The following is a 23261-nucleotide window of genomic DNA, read 5'->3' as shown; positions in this document are numbered from 1 at the left end:
AACAAAATATTTTTTGCCCTCTGAAACTGACAAATATGCACATTAATGATATAAACAAATGTGTCAGTGAATTATCTGAAGTGATTTTTTCAGTCAGCTTAAATCAGGTTTAAAACTATTTAGATTACCTTTCTTAAATACACCAATGAATGTTTTAATAGCATATAAATAATAGGGAAACATATTCTATTATCTGTCTATTTGTATTGGTTTAAGGCTGGTTTTATGGTTGTGAATTTAAAAAAAAACGTTTTAATGGAAATTTGGATTGTATGCTACCTACTGCAATGAACTAATTAATTACGGACTTTTGCTGAGTGGGTATGTATCTTTGGAATTCTGTGCCAAGTGCTTTAAGTGCTCATTTGTTGAATACACTCAAAGATGAGATTGATAAACCTTTAGACACTGAAGGTTTATGGGAATTAGGTGAGAATACAGCCATGAATAGTTATGACCACATTAAACATCAGGGTAACCACCTCCTGCTTATAGGGCAAGGTTCAGAGTTCAGGACACACTTGGACAGAAAAGCACCTGTATCATACTTCTCAACCTGCTTCAATTTTTTTTTAACGGTGTTTTAAAATAATTTAAAATAAAACATCTAAATAGGGCTGTTCATAAAAATTAAAATTTGAATGATAGAGATCATGATGAAATAAAATTGAGGAAGGAAAGAAAATGGAGAAAAAAAATAAATATTCTTGCTGCTGTCTCTGTGCATTCAATTGCTCATATAATTAAAATAATGCTTGGTAATGCTTGGCATATTTAAAAACTTGCTGTACACCTTGTTAGTTCCCAGATCAGAGTCACCTCACAGGAAACCCGCTATGATAAACATGCCTCTGCATTAATGTAATAGACCAAAATCTAATTTTGTTTCATCATAAATTTATACATTTGGACTGAATCCACAGATCTAATACTAATATCATCTAGGTTAGAAGCATAATAATTTTCTTGCCACTGGGAAAAAAAATCTCTTCCCAGGGAATATGCGGTTTTGATAAATAGGAACAAAAGTATCTGAAGACTTTAAGTAGGCTGACACTTCAATCAAAGTCTGTATCCAGAATATCAAGATGGAAATGTAGTAATCAAACTTCTAAACCAGAGGCTGTATGATGAACCAGAGAGATTTGCTTCCTAGAAACTCACTACATGTTGTGCTATGCATACTCCCAAAAGCAATGCTTACAAATTCACTCACGCTTTCAATACCTCTCTCATAAATGGAGAATTTTAAGACCAAAAAGTGTGATACTTCTCCCCTTGAGTATCATTCCTAATTCTTTCGGGGAAATGATTCTACATATAGTATATTACAGCTCAACCTGTGTTCTCAGTATTATTTAGTTATTTATTATCATTACTTATTTTTGTATTTGCACAATTTGTCTTCTTTTGCACATGGGTTGTTTATTAGTCTCTGTGTGTAGTTTGTCACTGATTCTATTGTATTTCTTTGTTCTATTGTGAATGCCTGTGTAACCCCCTCACCAGGCTCAAATACAAACTTGGCCCGTTAGCCGGCTCTGTTAACAGCCACGTGATTCAACGGTGAGGCCATCTTCCATAAACAGTATACGTCTAGGGACGCTATGATTTGGGGTTCAACCAAATCGTGATGTCCCGACTAAAGAAACCTCAATTTGAGTGAATGAAGTGTAAATACGGCCACACACAGTTATCAGTCAGCAAGAAATAACAGATTGTATATTGCATAAAATAAGAAAGAAAGTATATTTATTAATTTCAGCTTAATCAAACAGTTATTAGGAAAAATAACATAAAAGGGCCCATTACAGCTAAACCAGCCAAATATGCACATGATAGTCGGAGCTCATACTAAGGTACTCGGGAGTATATCTCTTACTCAAGCACTGGTCCCACGGTCTGCGTGAAAAGATCTGCCACATTTTCAAACTCACTTCAAAGACCATCGCAGGCTAATTAGCTCTTTCTCTCAAGAATATTACTGTTCCTTCTTGGAGCCATTCATCTGCACAAAGCACTTCTTGCAACGCGAACTCTTCTACCCATGGCATTCTGTGGCATCTTCCCTTCTGTCCCGCTCTGCAGTTCCCATCAAAAGACCCCAAAATGGACTCCTGTCAGTCACTAAACTCTTTACATCCCCTCTCTCTGGAACTTTCTCCAGATCCCACCATCTTGATTGGCTAACACCATATTCCTAATTTCAACAGCAGGGTTTCCTATCTTTAGGTGAAACCAAAACATTCTATCAGCAGGCCACACTGCTTTTACAGAAAACTGTTAATATAAACTACCTCACAACATAGCAGTAGAAATCTTAACCAGGGCATTACACCGACACAAAAATGAATCTCAGGATAGTATATGGTGACAAATGCATACTTTGATAATAATTTTACTTTGAACTTTATTTTAAACGCCATAAAGATGATGGAGTATAAAGAAGAAGCCACTCCTAATGTTTCCCAAGCAGGGAACTCCATATAAAATATAGTGATGATTCTATCTTATCTTACCCTTAACCAGGTGGGAGTAGTTCAATTGTATTATCATGCACTAATTTCTCTCTCTGGTCATAGCAAGAACTGCAATGACTTTGTTCCTCATGCCCAGCCTTTTAGTTTAGGTCTCTCCCCAGAAGCTATCCTTGTTCATCTCCTACTTTTCAGTAACTTGATACTTTTTCCAATATTACTTGGAAATAACCAATGTTTGTTTGCTACACACTGGAGGAACTCAGCAGGCCAGGCAGCATCTATGGAAAGAAGTACAGTTGACATTTCAGGCCAAGACCCTTCAGCAGGACAAGATCGGCAAGAAATGGAGTCGAACATGGGCTTGCACCCTGTCTCCAGGCTTCCTGGCCTTGAGCCCACGTGCTTCACTGGAAACCTCACTGAACACCCTTGGAAACAGCAATGTGCCAGATCGCTCAATTGGCCTGAAACGACACCACCAAAATGTGGATCACAGGCTCCAACAGTAGCAGACCACATTTGAAAGAAAAAAGATGTAAAAGAAATGAAAGTAGCTTCTTGAACTGTCTGAAGGATGTCACCCTTGGTCCCATTGTTTGCTGGTGCCATATTCTTACGGATGTGTCAATGCGATCAAATGTGGTTAGCTTAGCTGGGCAATGTTGGTTGGCATGAATGAGTTGGACTCAAGAGATTGTTCATATCTTCACGATTTTGGCAAAAAATTCACTGATCAGCTGTTGAAAGTCTCATCCCAGCTATTGCTACCCAACTATTTCTCAATTATTCTTCCTCATTTGAACTACCTCTATAAACTTAGGATCTTCTAGCTCTCACGCTCCCATTCACCTTGCTGACCTGATGATTTCTGTTTCAGGCCAGCGGCAGGCACAAACATAATAAAAACCAATAAGTAAGCACAATAAGGGCCTTCAGACATCGGAATTGATGACATTTGATGCTGCAGAATGCTCTGAGGAAACAAAGGGAATCTGTAATGAACTTTGATAAATGAGCTGTGTGCTGAAGGAAATGTTGAAGAGCTGACAAGTATTTGTTGACATTTAACTATCCGTTTCCATTGCTAGACTCCTGTGGTGTTTTCTGTCCACAAGGTTTACAAATTCCTCGAAGAGTTCTACCAAGGCTGTATTCATCCCCAAGTGCTTTTGGAAATGTTAATGCTCAGATTATTCCTGAGTAAAAATCCATTCGTCAGCCCTTCAAAATACTGATAAACCCAGAACTTTCCCTTTCAAAACACATATAAGTGATAATGGCTAAACATTAACATTATTTAATAACAGTGGACTGGTTTATCTTGTGCGAAGGAAGGGGGGGCTTTGGGGGCTTCGAAGCTTCTATCATTCATTCTATGGCCTTTTTGTTTTGTGGATGTCCGTGACGTGTAACAATTTCAGATTGAATACAGTATATATTCTCTGATATTAAAATGAACCTTTGACTTAAACAAATCAAATAACAATGGCAATCAAAGGAGATGACATGGTAATAATTGGTTCTGTGAAGAAAGCTATGCAGTAACACCTGAAATCTTATAGCATGTGGCTTAACTCAATTGTAGGTCTGTGATCTGTTGCAATCTGTAGAAATTCTGACACAGATAAGACAATATGGCCCAAGAGATTTGGCAAGTAGTTTTGCAGCTTATAGCTGAGCTGGGGTTTGTAGGGAGGTGAGCGGTGGCGGGGTGAGGAGAGGGTAGAGTGAACATTATTTTCAAGATCATGTAAACAGGAGTGGAAATTAAAGATGCTGGAGAGATAGCTGATAACAGCCAGCAAAGTCTGGCCTGAAAAGAATGTTGTTTTTCTCTCCCCATATGCAAAATCATTGCTAACAGGAAGCAGTGGCCTGGTCAGTCACTGAATGACATACAGCACTGGATCACTGGTGGACTCAACTCAAGTACGATTGTGAGTAACTCAGAGAGAAAGATCTGAAACATTAATTAATAAATCTACAGCAATAGTTGCTAGGAACCTGAAATAAAAGGAGAAAAACTCATGAAACTGCTTGAAAGATTACTTCTGTCTCCACAGGTGCTGCTTGAGTTGCTGAGTCGGTACAGGATTTTCTGATTTTATATTGGGGCCTTGCCTGTCCCATTGCTGCTTTTATTATTTTCTCTTTTTATATCATTTAAGGTAGTGTGGGAAACCAGTCTGGTATAAATCTTTTCTTGCTGTTTTCAAGATGATCCATGCCACTTCTGTTCTCACTGGCCTGATCAGGGAATGCATGAAGTGACAACAAGGTTAGGCTACACTGAACAGCAGAAAATTACCATGCAGAGGTACTGTGTGCGCCAGGTTTTTTTATTCACACGATCCATAACTAATCTCTGTTTTTATTTCAAGAATATAATCTACTCTTCAGGCACAAAACTTCATGGATCCTGTGCTTTGCTTTAAATCACTTGTCATGTTGCACTTGGGGCTAAACGCATCCTTTTCATATCACACTCTCTCCTCGTTAAAGAAAATAAGAGGATATCAACTTTTGACAATGCATATTAGGGAGATTAAATACCTAGCACAATTACAGAGTTGTATATTACAAGCAACCCATTAACATGAATGAAAGTTAAATGATTTGCAAATGAATATAGCATAATAATCACCCCAGAAGCAAATGATATAAGGCTAAATGCATGTGATCAATAGCCCCCAAATTAAATAGAACCCATTAACACATATTTCGCTTAAAATACATGCTTCAGGCATTCTCTACGTCAAAACACTTCCTCAATAACTGCCCTCCATCCAAGCCATGGAAACTACTAGTTCCAGCAATATATATCTAAAAATGTCACTTGGCACTTTCCCCTCATTGGCTCATGCAATATCCCTCTATTAGATTTCAGAACAGAACTTCATGCCTTTGAGGTCATGGGCTGGTCAAAAATCCTGTCACAAAAGATTGTTAGAAAATTACACAATTTGTCTTTTTTATGATGTTATTAACACATCTATCAGAGACTCATTTAAACTAGAAATCATGTTCCAAATCTTGCCAATGCCAGTAGGGCCACAGGGAAAAAAAATTATAGTGAAGACAACCTTTATACTTCCATCATTAACAAGATGGACTGCTGCCAGCGATCTTTCCCAGTCCCCATCTTTATCTTTTATACAAATATATAAAACTTATATTTTATTCTGAAAGGAATGTAGGCATAGAATTCCTCCTCATTTCAAGATGGTGATCTATAGCAATGTACTGGAACAAATTTTAACATGACCTGACATATATAAGCATGATAAATGAATTAAAATAGTGGCACATCATGTCCCATGTTATTCATTTTTGCATTGCAGGTAATAAAATCCTGAAAACAAGTCAAGCCAGGACTGTACAGCAATTTCCGTAGGAGTCGCTCTACCTTGTCCACTTGTCCCTCCTCACTGGTCCCTCTCCTAGCATTTATCCTTGCAAACAGGACAAGTGCTACACCTGCCTTTACACCTTCTCCTTCACTAACATTCTGAACTCTAAACAGTTCCTCCAAATGAGGCGACACTTCACCTTCGAGCCTGTTGGGATCTTCTATTGGATCCAGTGCTCCAGGTGCAGCCCTCTCTGTACTGGTGAGAACTGAAGCAGAATGAGGGATAGTTTTGTCAAGCGTCTTCATTTTGTCTGATGCAAAAGGCAGCATCTACACATGGCTACCGATTTCAATGAGATTTTGCACTTACATTCTGAAATGTCTCTCCATGGCCTCCTCTACTACCATCATGAGGCCAAATGCAGATTGGAGGAACAACACCTCATATTCCATCTGGGTATCGATTTATCTAACTTCCAATAATTTCTCCCCCTCCTTACTTTTTCCCAATCCCCATTCTGGTTACCTTTTACCCTCTTCTCTTGCCCTCATCTGCTCTTCCATTACTTTCCTCCATGGTCCACTGTGCTCTCCACTCAAATTCCTTCTTCTTCAGCCACTTACCTTTTCCACCTATCCCCTCCCAGCTTCTTTCATCATCACCCACCAGACTTGGTCTTACCTATCATCTGCCATCCCCTCCCTTATCCATTTAACCTTTCTTCTGCCCCTTTCCTTGCTAGTCCCAATGAAGGTTCTAGTCTGAAATGCCAACTGTTTATTCCCCTCCACAGATACTGCCTGTCTTGCTAAGTTCCTCCAGCATTTTGTTTCTATTGCTCAAGCCCAGACTGTGTGTGTCAGACCTTCAGTCTTGTGACTCTTTAATTTCCTAAAGCCTGACTAACGTGTATAAGGCATGTCAGGAGTGTAGTTCTCCACTTTCCTGAATGCAGCTCCAGAAACACTCAACACCTTTAACACCAGTCATAGAAAACAATCCCTCTGTAGTTGCACGCAATCCTCAGCGTTAACTGTTCACTTCCTTTTCTACTGATGCACTGTGACTACAGGGTGTGCAGTCTGCAAAACACAATAGAGCAAATCTCCAAGCTTCTTTGACAGAAGTTCCCAGGCCAGCATCATTGTCAACTGGAAGGAAGAGGCAGCAAGAACACGAGAATCCCCTGCAGGTTTGCCAGCATATTGCACAACTTCTCGATTTGCAAAGATACTACTGCTGTTGTTTTGACATCACTATCTCAAGATCATGGAACACCCTCCCTAACACCACAGTAGATGCACTTTCACTGTAGAGACTGCTGCAGATCAAGGCTATAAGACCATAAGACATAGAAGCAGAATTGGGGCATTCAGCCCATCAAGTCTGCTCTGTCATTCTATGCTGACTAATCCCACTCAACCACATACACCTGCCTTCTCACCATATCCTTTGATGCTTTAACTGATCAGGAAACAATCAACTTCTGCCTTAATTATGCCCACGGACTTGGCCTCCACCACTGTCTGTGGCAGAGCATTCCACACATTCATTACTCTCTAGCTAAAAATAATCCTCCTTACCTCTGTTTGAAAAGGTCATCCCTCAATTTTAAGTCTGTGCTCTCCAGTTCGAGATACCTCCACAATACGAAACATCCTCTCCAAATCCAGCTTATCTAGTCTTTTCAACATTTGCTAGGTTTCAATGAGATCTCTATGCATTCTTCTAAATTCCAGTGAGTACAAGCCCAAAGCTGTCAAATGCTCCTCATTTGGAGGAGGGAGGAGAAGACGGCGGCGCGATGCAGTGAGCGTGGCCGTTCCGAATGATATCGTATCTGTGAAGTAGGATGCCGTGCACGATCCTGATTTGATAGGGACAGATGTGAAGAAGCATGGAGGAACATCTGGAGAAACTTCTGAAATGCCTGCTCGGCTGCCGCTGCTACTGTGTGATTGAGAATCTCCGGTGGGAAGGCCTCAAATCTTCAGCCTTGCCTATTGCTTGTTGCCAGGACCCGGGTCGAAGCGCTCAGCAGAGATGGTGCTCGGTGCATCGGTGTCTGGGAGCTGGTTGGAGGCTCGGAGTTTTCGGACAGACTTGGAGTTGGACTGTGGTCGGGTGCTTCCGGGATGCTGCATTGGCAAGTTTGCAGCGCTGGAGGTTTACCGTCTGCATGAGATGATGGGTCTTTCGAGAGACTTTGAGACTTTACCATGCCCATGGTCTGTTCTTATCAAATTACGGTATTACTTTGCACTTTTGTAACTATATGTTATAATTATGTGGGTTTTGTTAGTTTTTCAGTCTTGGTTCGTCATGTGTTTCTGTGATATCATTCTGGAAAAACATTGTATAATTTCTTAATGCATGCATAACTAAATGACAATAAAAGAGGACTGCGTGTCCTCATAATCTAATCTAATCTAATCGTATGTTAAACTCTTCATTTGTGGAATCATCTTCATGAACCTCCTCTGGATTCTCTCCAATGACAACATATCCTTTCTGAGATACAGGGCCCAAAACTGTTGACAATGCTCCAAATCTAATCTAAAATCTAAATTTAAAAAGTGCGGCCTGACTAGTGTCTTATAAAGGGTCAGCATTATCTCCTTGCTTTTTATTTCCTATTCCCCTTGAAATGAATGCCAACATTGCATTTGCCTTCTTTAGCACAGACTCAATCTGTAAATTAACCTTCTGGGAGTCTTGCATGAGGACTCCTAAGTCCCTCTGCACCTCTGATTTGAACCTTCTGCCCATTTAGACAATAGTCTGCACTATGAGACCCTTCATCAGGACTAACTGAAAGAAGAGATAGTGTCGATACTATCTCATCTTTCAGTTAGTCCTGACGAAGGGTCTCGGTCCGAAACGTCGACTGTACCTATTCCTATAGATGCTGCCTGGCCTGCTGTGTTCCACCAGCATTTTGTGTGTGTTGCTTGAATTTCCAGCACCTGCAGATTTCCTCGTGTTTGAGACTGCACCATTGTTCCTTTTATTAAAATGCATTACCATACATTACCCAACTCTGTATTCCATCTGCCACGTTTTTACCCATTCTTCCTACTTGTCTAAGTCCTGCTGCAATCGCATTGCTTTCTCAGCACTACCTACCCCTCTACCTATCTTTGTATCATCTGCCATCTTTGCCACAAAGCCATCAATGCCATTATCGAAATCATTGACAAACAATGTCAAAAGTAGTGGTCCCAATACTGACCCCTGAAGAACACCACTAGTCACTGGCTGCCAACCAGAAAAGGCTCCCTTTATTCCCACTTGCTGCCCCCTGCCTGTCAGCCATTCCTTTATCCATGCCAGTATCTTTCCCGTAACACCATCGGGTTTTATCTTGTTAAACAGCTTCATATGCAGCATCTTATCAAAAGGTTTCTGGAAGTCCAAGTAAATGCCTTCCACTGCCTCTCGTTTATCCACCCTGCTTGTTACTTCTTTGAAGAATTCTAACAGATTTGTCAGGCAATGTTTCTCTTTACAGAAACCACGCTGACTTTGACTTAGTTTATCATTATTCTCCAAGTACCTTGAAATCTCAACCTTAATAATAGACTCCAACACTTTCCCAACCACTGAGATTAGACTAACTGGCCTATAATTTTCTTTCTTTTGCCGTCCTCCCTTCTTAAAGAGTGGAGTGACATTTGCAATCTTCCAATTCTCCGGGACCATGCCAGAATCAAGTGATTCTTGAAAGATCATGACCAATGCATCTGTTATCTCTTCAGCAACCTCTCTCAGGACTCTGGGATGTAGTCCATCTGGCCCAGGTGGCTAATCGACATTAAGACCTTTGAGTTTGCCTGGCACTTTTTCCTTTGTAATAGCAATGGCATTCACTCCTGTTCCCTGACTCTCACTGACCTCTGGCACACAGCCAGTGTCTTGCACAGTAAGGACAGATGCAAAATATCCATTAAGTTCATCTGCTACTTCTTTGTCCCCCAAGGCAGTCAACTGCAACCACCTTCTCCACAGCAGTTAGGAATGGGCAATAAATACAGGTCTTGCCTACAATGCCTACATCCAGTGTTTGAATGAAAGGTATATAGGATCCCAATGCCACTTTGGAGGAGGGTTGTACCTAATATGTCTGATCTGGTGCACAGGAACAAACATAAAACTACAAGATGGTCTCCAACTTCCAGAAATAGCCTTCCTCTACCATCAGTGTTCTGTGGCTCCTTAGTGAACTTCCATCAGGAGCAGATTTGGCTAGTTTTAATCCTTGCAAAATCATAGGCCTAACTCCATTAGGAAATGCTTGGATAGTATTCCATCATCAAACCAGCTCTCCACAGGCAATCCTAGAGGTCTCCGCATCACATTTCAGATTTTCAATCAACTGTGATGCAGTTTGCTATTAAAATCTTACTGGTGCTAGTCATTGCAAGGGTACAGGGAGAAGGTAGGTTTTGGTGCTGATCGCAAGCGTTGGGCCATTCAGATTCTGAAATCAAAGTTCTCTTGGGACAGCTGCCTCACCTCAATAGAACAGCCAGACCCTGAATTGAGTAGCTTCAACAATAGGATTAAATGCACGTGCTGATTGGGCACAGCTCTCAGTCACACTAATTGATTTTTGTTTCACTTGCTTTTATGCCTTGAAACCAGATGCCACAGTGTTGAATTTATGTTCCTATATCTGCATAAGATAGAAAAGCACCTTTATTAACAAGGTTGAGAATTGTCCTGCTCAAAGCAAAATGTAAGTGCTAGAAATCTAAAGTAAAAATAAATTGCACTGACAATGTACATCATTATGGCACAGTTCACTTACTTCAGGTTAAAATATTTTCTCATCCTTTCTTAAAGACATTAAGATATTGATTTTTTTGCTGATGTATGATTCTATGATTGAAGAAGATCTGCAGTTTGCCCTCTAGATGCCCTTTTCTTACCTGTCAGCACAAATGTTAGGACAGAAAAGGCATCACTCCAGTACTCAGACATGAACCACAAACCTATAATGATCACTGGAATAACAATCAATAACTTGCACCTGGGATGATGCTTTTTTTTCCCCTATTGCCTTGGCCCAAAGACATAACCACCAATTGCAGTGCCCCAATCCCAGCGAAAGCTGAGATGAGGTAACTTAACATGATTGATGATGGGAGCTTCCTGGTCTGTGATGTTTTCACTCAATAAGCTATTAAGGTGGATTCAAGGACTGATAAATTGATCATCATTTTGGTGGAACTTAAACACTGAGGCAAATGCTACGAGATCACCGACTGACTGAGTTTGCACTTCTATAAATGCCAACAGTAGCAAATTGAAAAGTGACATTTGTTGATTAAATAGCATTTCTATCCAGAAGACGAATGACAGAAATGGCTATCTTCTGTACTGTTACTCACAATGATCTGCAAATATAGGAAGGCTAAAATTGCATAGCATTGATTACCCTGTCCATCATTTCCACGCAATTCATCACAGAACTGCTGTGTATAACCTCAACTAGGTACTGGATCAATCAGCATTTTGACTGAACCTAAATACTTATTTCTGCTTGCTTTAGTTCTACGTCTCCTTCATACCTGCTGAAGGCAATCGTTGTTTCTACTAACAGCCCTATCATATGACAATTACAAACAAATCAACTCATCCAGGCATTTCTCCTGCAGCTGAGAGTTGAACTTCCACCATTATTTTCCTGCAATATTTTTACTGCTTCAGATATCATGTAAATATTGCTTAATGATGTGTTCAGAAATATAGATAAAAGTCACTTTAAGGCAACACAGATCCAAATCGTTTTCAAATCACGTATTCCATCTAATTTTGAAAAATTAGGATAACATATTTTCATTTCATGTATATCTATTTCTGAGCTGGTGGCTTTACCCACACATCTTAAATTGCTCACCAATATTTTTGCTCATTTCTTATTTGCAGAGGATTAGTCATGAGACCAGGTGATTAATATATTTATGCTTAGGCTAGGATTTACAGAAGGGCCATAACTTTTGTTAACTGCAGGTTTCATAACAAGCTAAGCTTAGGAAGTCTGAGTCCAAACGGTTCTGGGCAGAAAACTGTCTTAAAGACATTAAGAAATGGATTTTTGCTGAGGTATGTGCAGAATGTGGTAGTCACACCCACAGGATGGTAAAATCTGGAAGCAGAAAACAGAAAGTGCTGCCACTATTTGTGGGGAAATATGAGAGAAACTGAGTAGAACATTAGACATAGGAGCAGAATTAGGCCACTTGGCCCATTGAGTCTGCACCATCATTCAGTCATGGCTGATCTTTTTTTCCGCACCTTAGCCCCACTCCCCGGCCTTCTCCCCATAACCTTTGATGCTGTGTCCAACAAAGAACCTATTCTGCTCTGCCTTAAATACATCCAATGACTTGGCCTCTTGTATTCTAGACCTCTTGGAATGGATGCTAACATGACATTTGACTTCCTCATCACTGACTCAACCTGCAAGTTAACCTTCAGGGTGTTCTGCACAAGGGCTCCCAAGTCCCCCCGAATCTCAAATTCCTGGATTTTCTCCCCATTTAGAAAATAGTCCATATCATTGGCAAACTTGGCAACAAAATCATCTATTCCATCATCTAAATTATTGATATACAGCATAAAAAGGAGCAATCTCAACACCGACCCTTGGGGAGCACCACTGGTCACTGACAGCCAATCAGAAAAGGGTCCTTTTATTCTCACTCGCTACCTATTACCAATCAGCCAGTGGTCTAATCATGCCAGAGGCAATGGTCTAACCAGTACCGTATGAATCCTCAACGGGCAACACATAACAGACACACATCTGTCCTCCATACGATCAAGGACGCTTCTATTTCCTAACCAAGCAGTTAACCGTTACTACTGAAATCTTTGTAGTAACTCAGCCTGGAGCAATAGCACATACTAATTCATGGCACAAACTGATGAGTACCATGAAACAAATTCATAGTCACTGTGAATGCCACTGCTTGGCTTAGAATACATGTAGACATTAAATAATCATTAACTTCAGTTTCAGACTCTGGCATCTATGTTCAGGTTTACAATTTGTACTGGGAGAAAAATATATGAGAAGAGCTTACCCAGATCTTGCCACATTCTCTGTTGACAGGATAGGAGTCTTGCTTTCATTTCCATCAAGGAGTTGAATGACATAGTCCCCTAACCTTGAAGCCTGCAGGTAAACAGCTATGCTCAAGGTGCAGGACTCACTGGTGCTCTTCAGCCATGGACTCAATAACGTGAAAGTTGTAAACCCTGATGCGTTCAGAAAAAGAAAGTGTCCTAGCAAAGAAAAAAGATACAGTTGTCAAAAACTGAGGTCAGATACAGTACATGCTGCCCAAATATTTCTAAAGACAAACAGTACTGTGCACAAGTCTTAGGCATTCTAGATTTTTCACATGGTTTCATTTGGTCAGGCCTCCACAGAGCCCTGATCTCAATATCATCAAGGCTCTCTGGGATTGCTTGCAGAAACGGAAGCAAACGGGGCAGCCAAAGTCTGCAGAAGAACTGTGACAAGTTCTCTGAGATGCTTGGAATAACTTACCAGCACATTTTCTAATAAAACTGCACAACTATACCTGAGAGAATTAATCCAGTTTTAAGTGTAAAAGGTGGTCACAACAAATACTCATTTAATTTAGTTTATTACTGCTTACTGTTGATATTTAGATACTTCTCATTATTTTTGAAAGCATCTTCATTTTACAGAATATTTTTACACATGCCTAAGACTTTTGCACAGTACTATAACTATAATTTAGTTAAAGTACTTATGTATCACAAATATATAATGTTTCAAGGATTGAATAAATTGACTGATCAAGAGTTATATTGAACAGAAAGGATCCATATTGAATTCCTATCCATACTGATTTCACTGACATGATTATCAGTTAGAACCGTGCAATTGTCCTCTGAGGCTCTAGGCTAGGAAAGAGAAAACAATCGAACACACTACTTAGTCTCGACAGCTATTCAGAGATATTGACTGGAAAACATGGATATGTGGATTTCAGGCTTGGCAACGGTGCCCCTTTTGTTAAATGGCCCAGTCCATCATGGGTAAAGCCTACCCCACCACTGAGCACACCTCCACAAAATGTTGTTGCAGGAAAGCAGCATCCATCATCTGGGTCACCCACAACCCAGGACGTCCTCTCTTCTCACTGCTGCCATCAGTAAGAAGGTACAGGAGCCACTACCAGGTTCAGGAGCCGTTTCCACCCCTCAAACTCGCAGGCTCTTGAACCAAAGGGCATGTATGATTTTGAAGGTATCACTGAATTGCAACTGAAAGAAGAATACTGCTGGGAGCTTAATTTCCAGTGATAAAAATTGTATTGAAAGAACAGGCAGGTAGGCTGAGAGAGTGGATTGGCTCTGTTGGAAAAATTGAAATTGAATCATGAGAAAGAGGTGACATATGATTGGATTGTTATGGGTAGAGCAAAGAAACTGCAAAGGTAAAAGATTCTGATAGGAGTTATATACAGATCTCCCAACAGGAGCAAAGATGTGGTCTGCAAATTACAATGGGAGATAGAAAATGCATGTCAAAAAGGCAATATTACAATAGTCATGGGGGATTTCAATATGCAGCAGATTGGGAAAATTAGTTTGGTGCTGGGTCTCAAAAGATGGAATTTGTAGGATGCATATGAGATGGCCTTTCAGAGGAGCTTGTGGTTGAGTCCACCAGGAGATCAGCTATTCTGGATTGGGTATTGTGCAATGAATTAGAAATGATTAGAGAGTTTAAGATAAAGGAGCCCTTAGGGCATAATATGAAAGAATTCTCCCTGCAATTTGAGAAGGAAAAGCTAAGGTCAGCATTATAGTGGAGTGAAGGAAATTACAGGGGGAAGAGAGAGGAGCTGGCCAAAATTAATTGGAAAGAAACACTGCTACCTATGATGGCAGAGAAGCGATTGCTGGAGTTTCTGGGAAGAATTTGGAAGGTACAGGATAGATAAAACACAAGGAAGAAGTAGTATTCTAAAGGAAGGATGATATAACAGTAGCTGACAAGAGAAGACAAAGCCAACATAAAAGTCAAAGAGAAGGGATTGAGTTGCTGCCATATGATGGGCTGATAAGTTTTTTTTGCATTAATGAGCAAGTGTACAGATGTACACAATATAGAAATTAAAAAAAAGAGAAAGCATATAATAGAGCAAAAATAGTGGGAAGATAGAGGATTGGGAAGTTTTAAAAACAACAGAAGGCAGCTAAAAAGTCATAAGGAAAGAAAAGATGGAATATGAAGTTGTTAGCCAATAATACTAAAGAAGATAGCAAATATTTCTTCAGATATACAGTATAAAGTGTAAACTAGATGCGAGAGTAGATATCAGACCGCTGGAACGTGAAGCTAGAGAGGTAGCAATGGGGGACAAGTAAATGACGCATGAACTGAATCAGAATTTGGCATCAATCTTCACTATGGAAAACACTAGCAGTAAGCTGGAAATCTTATATGAGTGAAGTTGCCATTATCAGGGAGAAGGTTCTTAGGAAACAGAAAGGTTTGAAGGTAGATGAATCATCTGGACCAGATGGTCTACACGCCTGGATTCTGAAAGAGGTGGCTGAAATGATCATGGTGTCATGGTCTGGTCCGTGAAATCCGCATTCCGGTTCATTGATCCTTATTCAGGGTTTTCTTATTTTCACTTGTTCCATTGGGTGCCTTAAATGAGGCACCTGATTCTCGTTTTGGGGTGGCACATATTACCTCTGCAAACCAAGGACTCCTGACTGGACTGTTGCCTTCCCCTTCCTTCTGAATCCTTGCCTGCTACCTTCGTCTGCCTCTTTGTCAGAATTCCCCATCAAGTTAACCCACCGGAGAGAGACTGGAGCCCTGTTGTGTCAAGATAAGGAGCAATCTATCGTTGACTTTGGAGCTGTCTGTTTGTGTCCTTGTGTTTAGTGTTCCATGTCTAGAAGAGTCCTAGTTCTTTGTCCTGTTCCCAAGGAGGGGTCCCGGCTCTGTGTTCTGTGTTCCAAGTTCCAGGCGCCGTGTTCCAGTCCTGTCCAAGTCAAGGCTTCGTGGGGGCGTCACGTGATGACATGGGATTGAGACGTGTAAATCCAGCTCTCCCGCAACAAGTCAGTAAAGTACCGTTTAAACAAAACAAAGTTAGTAAATATTTTCTGAAAACTATTTATAAATTTTGTAAGATTACTTTACGATATGCCTCCTAAACCGCAACAAAAGAAGTCTGCTGTTGCGAAGCAGCCGCGAGACGGGAAGAAAAAAGGGCCTACTGCAACGATGGAGCCTCGGACTCAGGTTGGATCTCCTTCGGTAGAACAGGGAGCAATGGCGGTGGCAACGGCTTCTTCGAAGAAGACACCGGAAATGCGCATGCGCAAAGAAGAGCGCATGCGCAAACCGACACAACACAAACTACAAGAACCGATAGCCACTGCAATTGAAAATGACTCAGAGTCAGAATCGGATTCTGCAGAGAACACAGATGAAGAAGAGGAGGAAGAATTGGAAGTGATTGGAAGTAATGGAGATGATAGAGACATGAGAGAGGCTATATTGCAATTAATGGCTGAATTAAGAAAAGTAAGAGAAGAGCTTAGAGATACGAAGATGTGCTATGATAAAGTTATGGCAAGACAGGACAAAATGGATAAGAAGCTTCAGAAGATGGAAAGAGCAATGGGGCATATGAATGATAGAGTGGAAAAAACAGAAAATGATTTGTTTGTCTGGAGTTCGGAAAGAAACTGACTCTTGGAGAAAGTGGACATGTTGGAAAATTTTAGTAGACGTAATAATATTAAAATTGTTGGTCTTAAAGAAGGTATGGAGGGAGATAAACCAATAGAATTTTTTCAAAGATGGATCCCGGATGTTTTGCAAATGGAAGAGGAGGTTCGATCAATTGAAATTGAGCGGGCACATAGAGCTTTAAGACCAAAACCAAAAGATGACCAATATCCACGATCGATTTTAATAAAATTCTTAAGATTTCAAGACAAGGAAAGGATTCTACAGGCAGCTGCTCGAGCTGCCAAAGATAGAAAAGGGCCATTGATAATTGAAGGGAACAAAGTTTTTTTCTATCCTGATATAAGTTACGAACTTTTGAAGAGAAGGAAGAAATTTAATCCAGTGAAAAAAACCCTATGGGATCATGGTTATCAATTTACACTGCGTTATCCTGCAACCTTGAAGATTTTTTTGCCTAGTGGAGAAAAAAGATTTTTTGATGATTACCAGAAAGCAGAGCAGTTTGTGCGAGATTTTCTGAAAGCTCACCAGATACAAGAACAAACCCAGGAGAGCGAGATAGATTGAAGATGAAGATTGGGTTAAAGAATGGACTTGATGGATTTTTGAAGCTGGATGAACGTATAAATATATTATTAATTATACGAGGGGGGTAAGAAAGGTTAAAACTGGAGAAATATTAGTTGGGAATAGTAATACTAATTTTGTCTATATATATATATGTTTTTTTGTTGCGGGGGGAGCTGGAAGAAGCACTGATCGATTGCTACGTTAGTCATGTGTGCAAGCGTGGCTTTTGCCACGACCCGTAAAATGGAGGGGGGTAGTGTTGTGCATCCTTTCATTCACAACATTAGTGGGAGGGCATTTTGTTTTTTCTTTTTTTGTACTTTTTCTATCTTCTTTTTTCTTTCTGCCTGGAAGGTTGGGAGGGAGACACATAGCAACATGGTGAAGTTTAAAGAGATTCCCCAAGGAACTATGAAAGTTGAGAAGATAAATAATGTTTTAGATTGGAGTAACTTTGTTAAGAATAATGATTAATTTATTGAATTTTTTGAGTTTTAATGTTAACGGGCTTAATGGACCAGTGAAAAGAAAAAGAATCTTAACACATATTAAAAAAATGAAGATAGATTTGGCTTTTTTACAGGAAACGCACCTAACGGAAACAGAACATCAGAAACTAAAGAGAGATTGGGTGGGTAGTGTTGTTGCGGCTTCATTTAATTCAAAAGCGAGGGGAGTAGCAATTTTGATCAATAAAACGTTACCAATTAGAATACAAAATGTAATAATTGATTCTGCGGGGAGATATGTGATTATACATTGTCAACTTTTTTCTGAACTATGGACTTTTATGAATATTTATGCACCAAATGAAAATGATGCAAAATTCATACAAGAAGCTTTTCTGAATTTGCCGGATGCGCATGAAAAAATATTAATTGGAGGAGACTTTAATTTTTGCTTAGACCCAGTATTAGATAGATCAACCAAGGCTGTTATAAAATCGAAGGTAATAAATTTAACTTTATCATTGATGAAGGATTTAAATCTGATTGATATATGGAGAAGAATCAATCCTAAAGAAAGAGACTATTCGTTCTACTCCCATAGACATAAAACTTTCTCAAGGATAGATTTGTTTCTATTATCAATGCATATTCAACACAGAGTGAAAAATATGGAATATAAAGCAAGAATATTATCAGATCATTCCCCTTTATTAATGACAATAATAATGGCTGATAAGGAAGAAGTGGCTTATAGATGGAGATTTAATTCAACATTATTAAAACGTCAAGATTTTTGTGATTTTATGAAAAAGCAGATTCAAATTTTTGGATACAAATTTTCATTCAGTGGATGATAAATTTATATTATGGGATGCGATGAAAGCATATCTTAGGGGCCAGATAATAAGTTATACGCCTAAAATTAAGAAAGAATATATGGCAGAACTAGATCAATTGGAAAAAGAGATTACAAAAATAGAAAAAGAATCTCAAAGATATATGTCAGAAGAAAAACGAAAACAACTTGTCAATAAGAACAATACAATATAATACGCTTCAGACATATAGAACGGAAAAAGCAATTATAAGAACTAAACAAAGGTATTATGAGTTAGGTGAGAGAGCACATAAAATTCTTGCCTGGCAGTTGAAAACAGAACAAGCTTCCAAAACAATAAATGCAATTAGAACAAGGGCAAATAAAATACCTTATAAACCTCTTGAAATAAATGAAACTTTTAAAAATTTCTATTCTGAATTATATCAATCAGAATCCCAAAATGATGTTAATGAGATAGAAAGGTTTTTATCACAAGTTTCTCTTCCAAAATTGAATTTGGAAGAACAGAAGGGATTAGATATGCATTTACATTAAAGGAAGTTGAAGAAGCTTTAGGATCACTCCAAAGTAATAAATCTCCAGGAGAAGATGGTTTTCCACCTGAATTTTATAAAAAATTTAAAGATTTATTATTTCCTCTTTTTATGGAACTAATACGTCGAGCAGAAAAAATACATAAACTTACAGAATCTTTTTCAACAGCGATTGTAATAGTATTGCCAAAAAAAGACAGAGATCCTATGAAACCAGCATCATATAGGCCTATTTCTTTATTGAATACGGATTATAAAATAATAGCAAAAATTTTATCGAATAGATTATCTAAATATTTACCAAAATTAATACATACGGATCAAACAGGGTTTATTAAAAATAGACAATTGGCAGATAATGTAACTCGGCTACTCAGTACAATTCATTTGGCACAAAAAAGGGATGAGAAGAGTATAGTAGTAGCTTTGGATGCAGAAAAAGCATTTGATAGATTAGAATGGGATTTTTTATTTAAAGTACTAGAAAAATATGGGTTAGGAACATCTTTTATAAATTGGATTAAAACTTTAAATTCTAACCCTAAAGCTAAAGTAGTGACAAACTCTCAAATTTCAACACCATTCCAGTTAAAAAGGTCAACTAGACAAGGTTGTCCACTATCACCTGCTTTATTTGTATTGGCGATAGAGTCATTAGCAGAACTAATTAGAATTAATCCAGATATTATGGGTTTTAGAGTTAATCAGGAGGAATATAAAATTAATCTTTTTGCCGATGATGTTTTGATCTATTTAACAAATCCACAACATTCGTTACATAAATTATCTTCTAGATTGGATGAATATGGGAAGGTATCAGGTTACAAAATAAATTGGGATAAAAGTGAAATTTTACCTCTTACTAAAGGAGACTATAGTCAGTGTCGATTAGTAACCCAATTTAGATGGCTGGTAAATGGTATAAAGTATTTAGGTATAAGACTTGATAATGATCTAAAGAATTTATATAAATTTAATTATTTACCACTATTGAAAAAAATTCAAGAAGATCTTGACAAATGGATGATATTACCAATAACATTAGTAGGTAGAGTCAATGTTGTAAAAATGAATATATTTCCTGGATTACAGTATTTGTTTCAAACATTACCAATACAATTGCCACAGAAATTTTTTCAAGAGTTAAATAAATGTGTGAAAAAATTTCTTTGGAAAGGTAAAATGTCAAGAATATCATTGGAAAAATTGACATGTAAATTTGGGTTAGGAGGGTTACAACTTCCAAACTTTAAAAACTATTATAAAGCAAATCAACTTAGATTTATTGCATCTTTCTTCGATGATCGAAAACCAGCATGGATTAAAATAGAACTAGACAAGATAGGAGAAAATAGACCTGAAGATTTTATATATAAATGGGAATCTAAATTGATACGGGAAAAGAAAGAATCTCCTATATTAACACATTTGGTTGATCTATGGAATAAGATAAATGTTGATAATGAAACACAGAAATCTCTATTAGCAAGGAGACCTTTGTTCCAAAACAGACTTATTCCTTTTACAATGGACAATCAACTTTTATATAATTGGTACCAAAAAGGGATTAAATTTATAGGAGATTGTTTTGAACGAGGTATATTGATGTCATTTGAACAATTAAAGGATAAACATAAAATATCTAATAATACTTTCTTTTGTTACATTCAATTAAGGGTTTACTTAAAAGGTAAGCTGGGTCAAACAATGTTTTTGCCAAAACCTAATGAAATTGAAATTTTAATTCAAAAAGGGAAAATTAAAAAATTTATTTCTTGTATGTATAATTTGATTCAAGAACAGACAATTAAACAAGGAACCCCTAAGTCAAAGCAAAAATGGGAAACAGATCTGAATATTATTATTGATGAAACAAATTGGTCAAGACTTTGTCTTGACAGTATGACAAATACAATAAATGTTCGACTTAGATTAGCACAATATAATTTTTTACACCAATTATATATTACACCGCAAAAAATAAATAGATTAAATTCAGATCTATATGATAAATGTTTTCGGTGTAATCAAGAAATTGGTACTTTTTTACATTCTACTTGGTCTTGTTTTAAAATTCAACCCTTTTGGATAAATTTAAGAATCTTATTGGAACAAATTACTGCAACTCAACTTCCACATAACCCTGTATTATTTTTATTAGGTGATATTGAAGGGATAAAACCGAAACTTAAATTGAATAAATATCAGAAAGAATTTATAAAAATTGCATTGGCAGTAGCTAAGAAGACTATAGCAGTTACTTGGAAATCTGATTCGTATTTAAGTATGGATCGTTGGAATAATGAAATGCCTAGTTCTATTCCAGTCAAAAAAATTACTTATAATTTAAGAGATAAATATGTAACAATTTTGAATATTTGGCGCCCTTATTTACAAAAGATAGGATGGCATATTTAAGCGCTCCGATAAAGACTTTGGTCACTTGGGGAAAGTAACGAATAATTATACCAAATTTATTTTGAATCCCATGGAGCATGTAGAAACCTTCCAATACCCAGGCGGTTCTTTTCTTTTTTTTCTTTTTCTTTCTTTTTAGGTAGGACTATATATGGGAGGGGGAGGGTTAAGGGGAGGGGGGAGGGTAGATTCCTTTTTTTTCATGTATTCTTTTTGAAAATTCAATAAAAATTATATTACAAAAAAAAAGTCAAGGCTTCGTGTTCTCATCCTGTGCTGGAGTTTCTTGTCCTCTGCTTTGGATCATCCCCATCCGAATCCTTGGCAGTTTACCTTGGCAAGCTTCCTGGCCCTGCATCCTAGAAAGGGTTACGGCCCTGCGCTCCAAGGAGGAGTCCTGGCTCCATAACCAAGGGCCTAACCAAGCTGAGTCCAAGAGCTGAGCCTAGCCTAGTCCAAGAGCCAAGTCTTGCCCTGGAGTTCCCTTGCCCAGCCCAAGCCACATCCAAGAACCTCGTCTAGTATCCTCGGCAAGTATCCTTGGCAGTTTACCTCGGCAAGTATCCTCAGCAGTCATCCCGGACCTGCATCCTAGAAAGCATCCCGGCCCTGCACTCTAAGGAGGAGTCCCGGCTCCATACCCAAGGGCCTAACTAAGCCAAGTACAGCCCTGGAGTATCTCGCCCAGCCCGGTGCTGGAGCTCCCTCGTCCTGTGCTAGAGTTCCCTCGTCTAGTCCAAGCCACGTCCAAGAACCTCGTCTAGTCCAAGCCAAGGCTTTGTGTTCTCGTCCTGTCCATGTGCCTCATCCTGTGCAGGAGTTCCATGTCCAGTTCTGTAGCCGCATCTTGTCCTTACCTAGATCCGGGGCCTGAGCCCGAGTCAAGACCCAGGTTCTGGGTCCCTGTCCAGTCTCTGGCTCGGAGTCCTAGCCCAGGCTCCTAGTTCCAAGTTCCTTGTCCTGGTCCTGGTCCCACTTTCCTAGTCTTAGTCCTAGCTCAGGCCCAGTGTCTTTGTCTCATCTAGGGCCTGTGTCCATGTCCAGCGTCGTTTCTTCCTGACTCCCCTAGCTATCATGATAATCCTTGTCCTGTTCCTAGTACTTCAGTGTCTGTGTCTTGCATTTGGGTCTGCCATCAATGCCCCCCTTATGACACATGGAGGCATTAGTAATGATCTTTCAAGAATCAGTGGATCCTGGCAAGGTCTGAAGGACTGGAAAATTGCAAATGTCACTCCACTCTTCAAGAAAGGAGAGAAGCAGAAGAAAGGAAGCTATAGGCTAGTTAGTCTGACCTCAGTGGTTGGGAAGATGTTGGAGTCGACTATTGAGGATAAGGTCTCAGGGCACCTGGAGGCACATGATAAAATAGGCTGTAGTCAGCATGGTTTCCTTAAAGGAAAGTCTTTTCAGAAAAATCTGCTGGAATTCCTTGAAGAAATAACCAGCAGGTTAGACAAAGGAGAATCAATTGATGTTTCGTACTTGGATTTTCAGAAGATCTTTGACAAGGTGCTACACATTAGGCCAGGCAGAATCTATAGGAAGAGGTACAGTCCTGATGAAGGGTCTCGGGCCGAGATGTCAACTGTACCTTTTCCTAGAGATGCTGTCTGGCCTGCTGCGTTCACCAGCATTTTTAATGTGTGTTGTTTGAATTTCCAGCATCTGCAGATTTCCTTGTGTTTGCCACACATTAGGGTGCTGAACAAGTTTATACCAAGTTAATTACAGAAAAGATACTAGCATGGATCGAGTATTGGCTGATTGGCAGGAGGCAAAGACTGGGAATAAAGGGAGACTTTTCTGGTTGGCTGCCAGTGACTTGTGCTGTCCCACAGGGGTCTGC

The 23261-nt window shown here is 39.0% G+C and overlaps 1 protein-coding gene across 3 annotated transcripts in view; it reads right to left on the bottom strand.

The window, feature by feature from the left end:
• LOC134350426 (ALK tyrosine kinase receptor-like) overlaps positions 1 to 23261 on the bottom strand; it is a 1308522-nt gene that overhangs the window by 626873 nt on the left and 658388 nt on the right. For all 3 annotated transcript variants that reach the window (XM_063055604.1, XM_063055603.1, XM_063055605.1), the window contains exon 4: positions 12925 to 13126. In XM_063055604.1, coding sequence (XP_062911674.1) covers positions 12925 to 13126 — 202 coding nt within the window. The remainder of the gene's footprint in view (positions 1 to 12924; positions 13127 to 23261) is intronic.

The sequence above is a fragment of the Mobula hypostoma genome, chromosome 8 (assembly GCF_963921235.1).
Source record: "Mobula hypostoma chromosome 8, sMobHyp1.1, whole genome shotgun sequence".
NCBI lineage: Eukaryota > Metazoa > Chordata > Chondrichthyes > Myliobatiformes > Myliobatidae > Mobula > Mobula hypostoma.
This window is presented reverse-complemented; position numbering and strand designations above follow the sequence as displayed.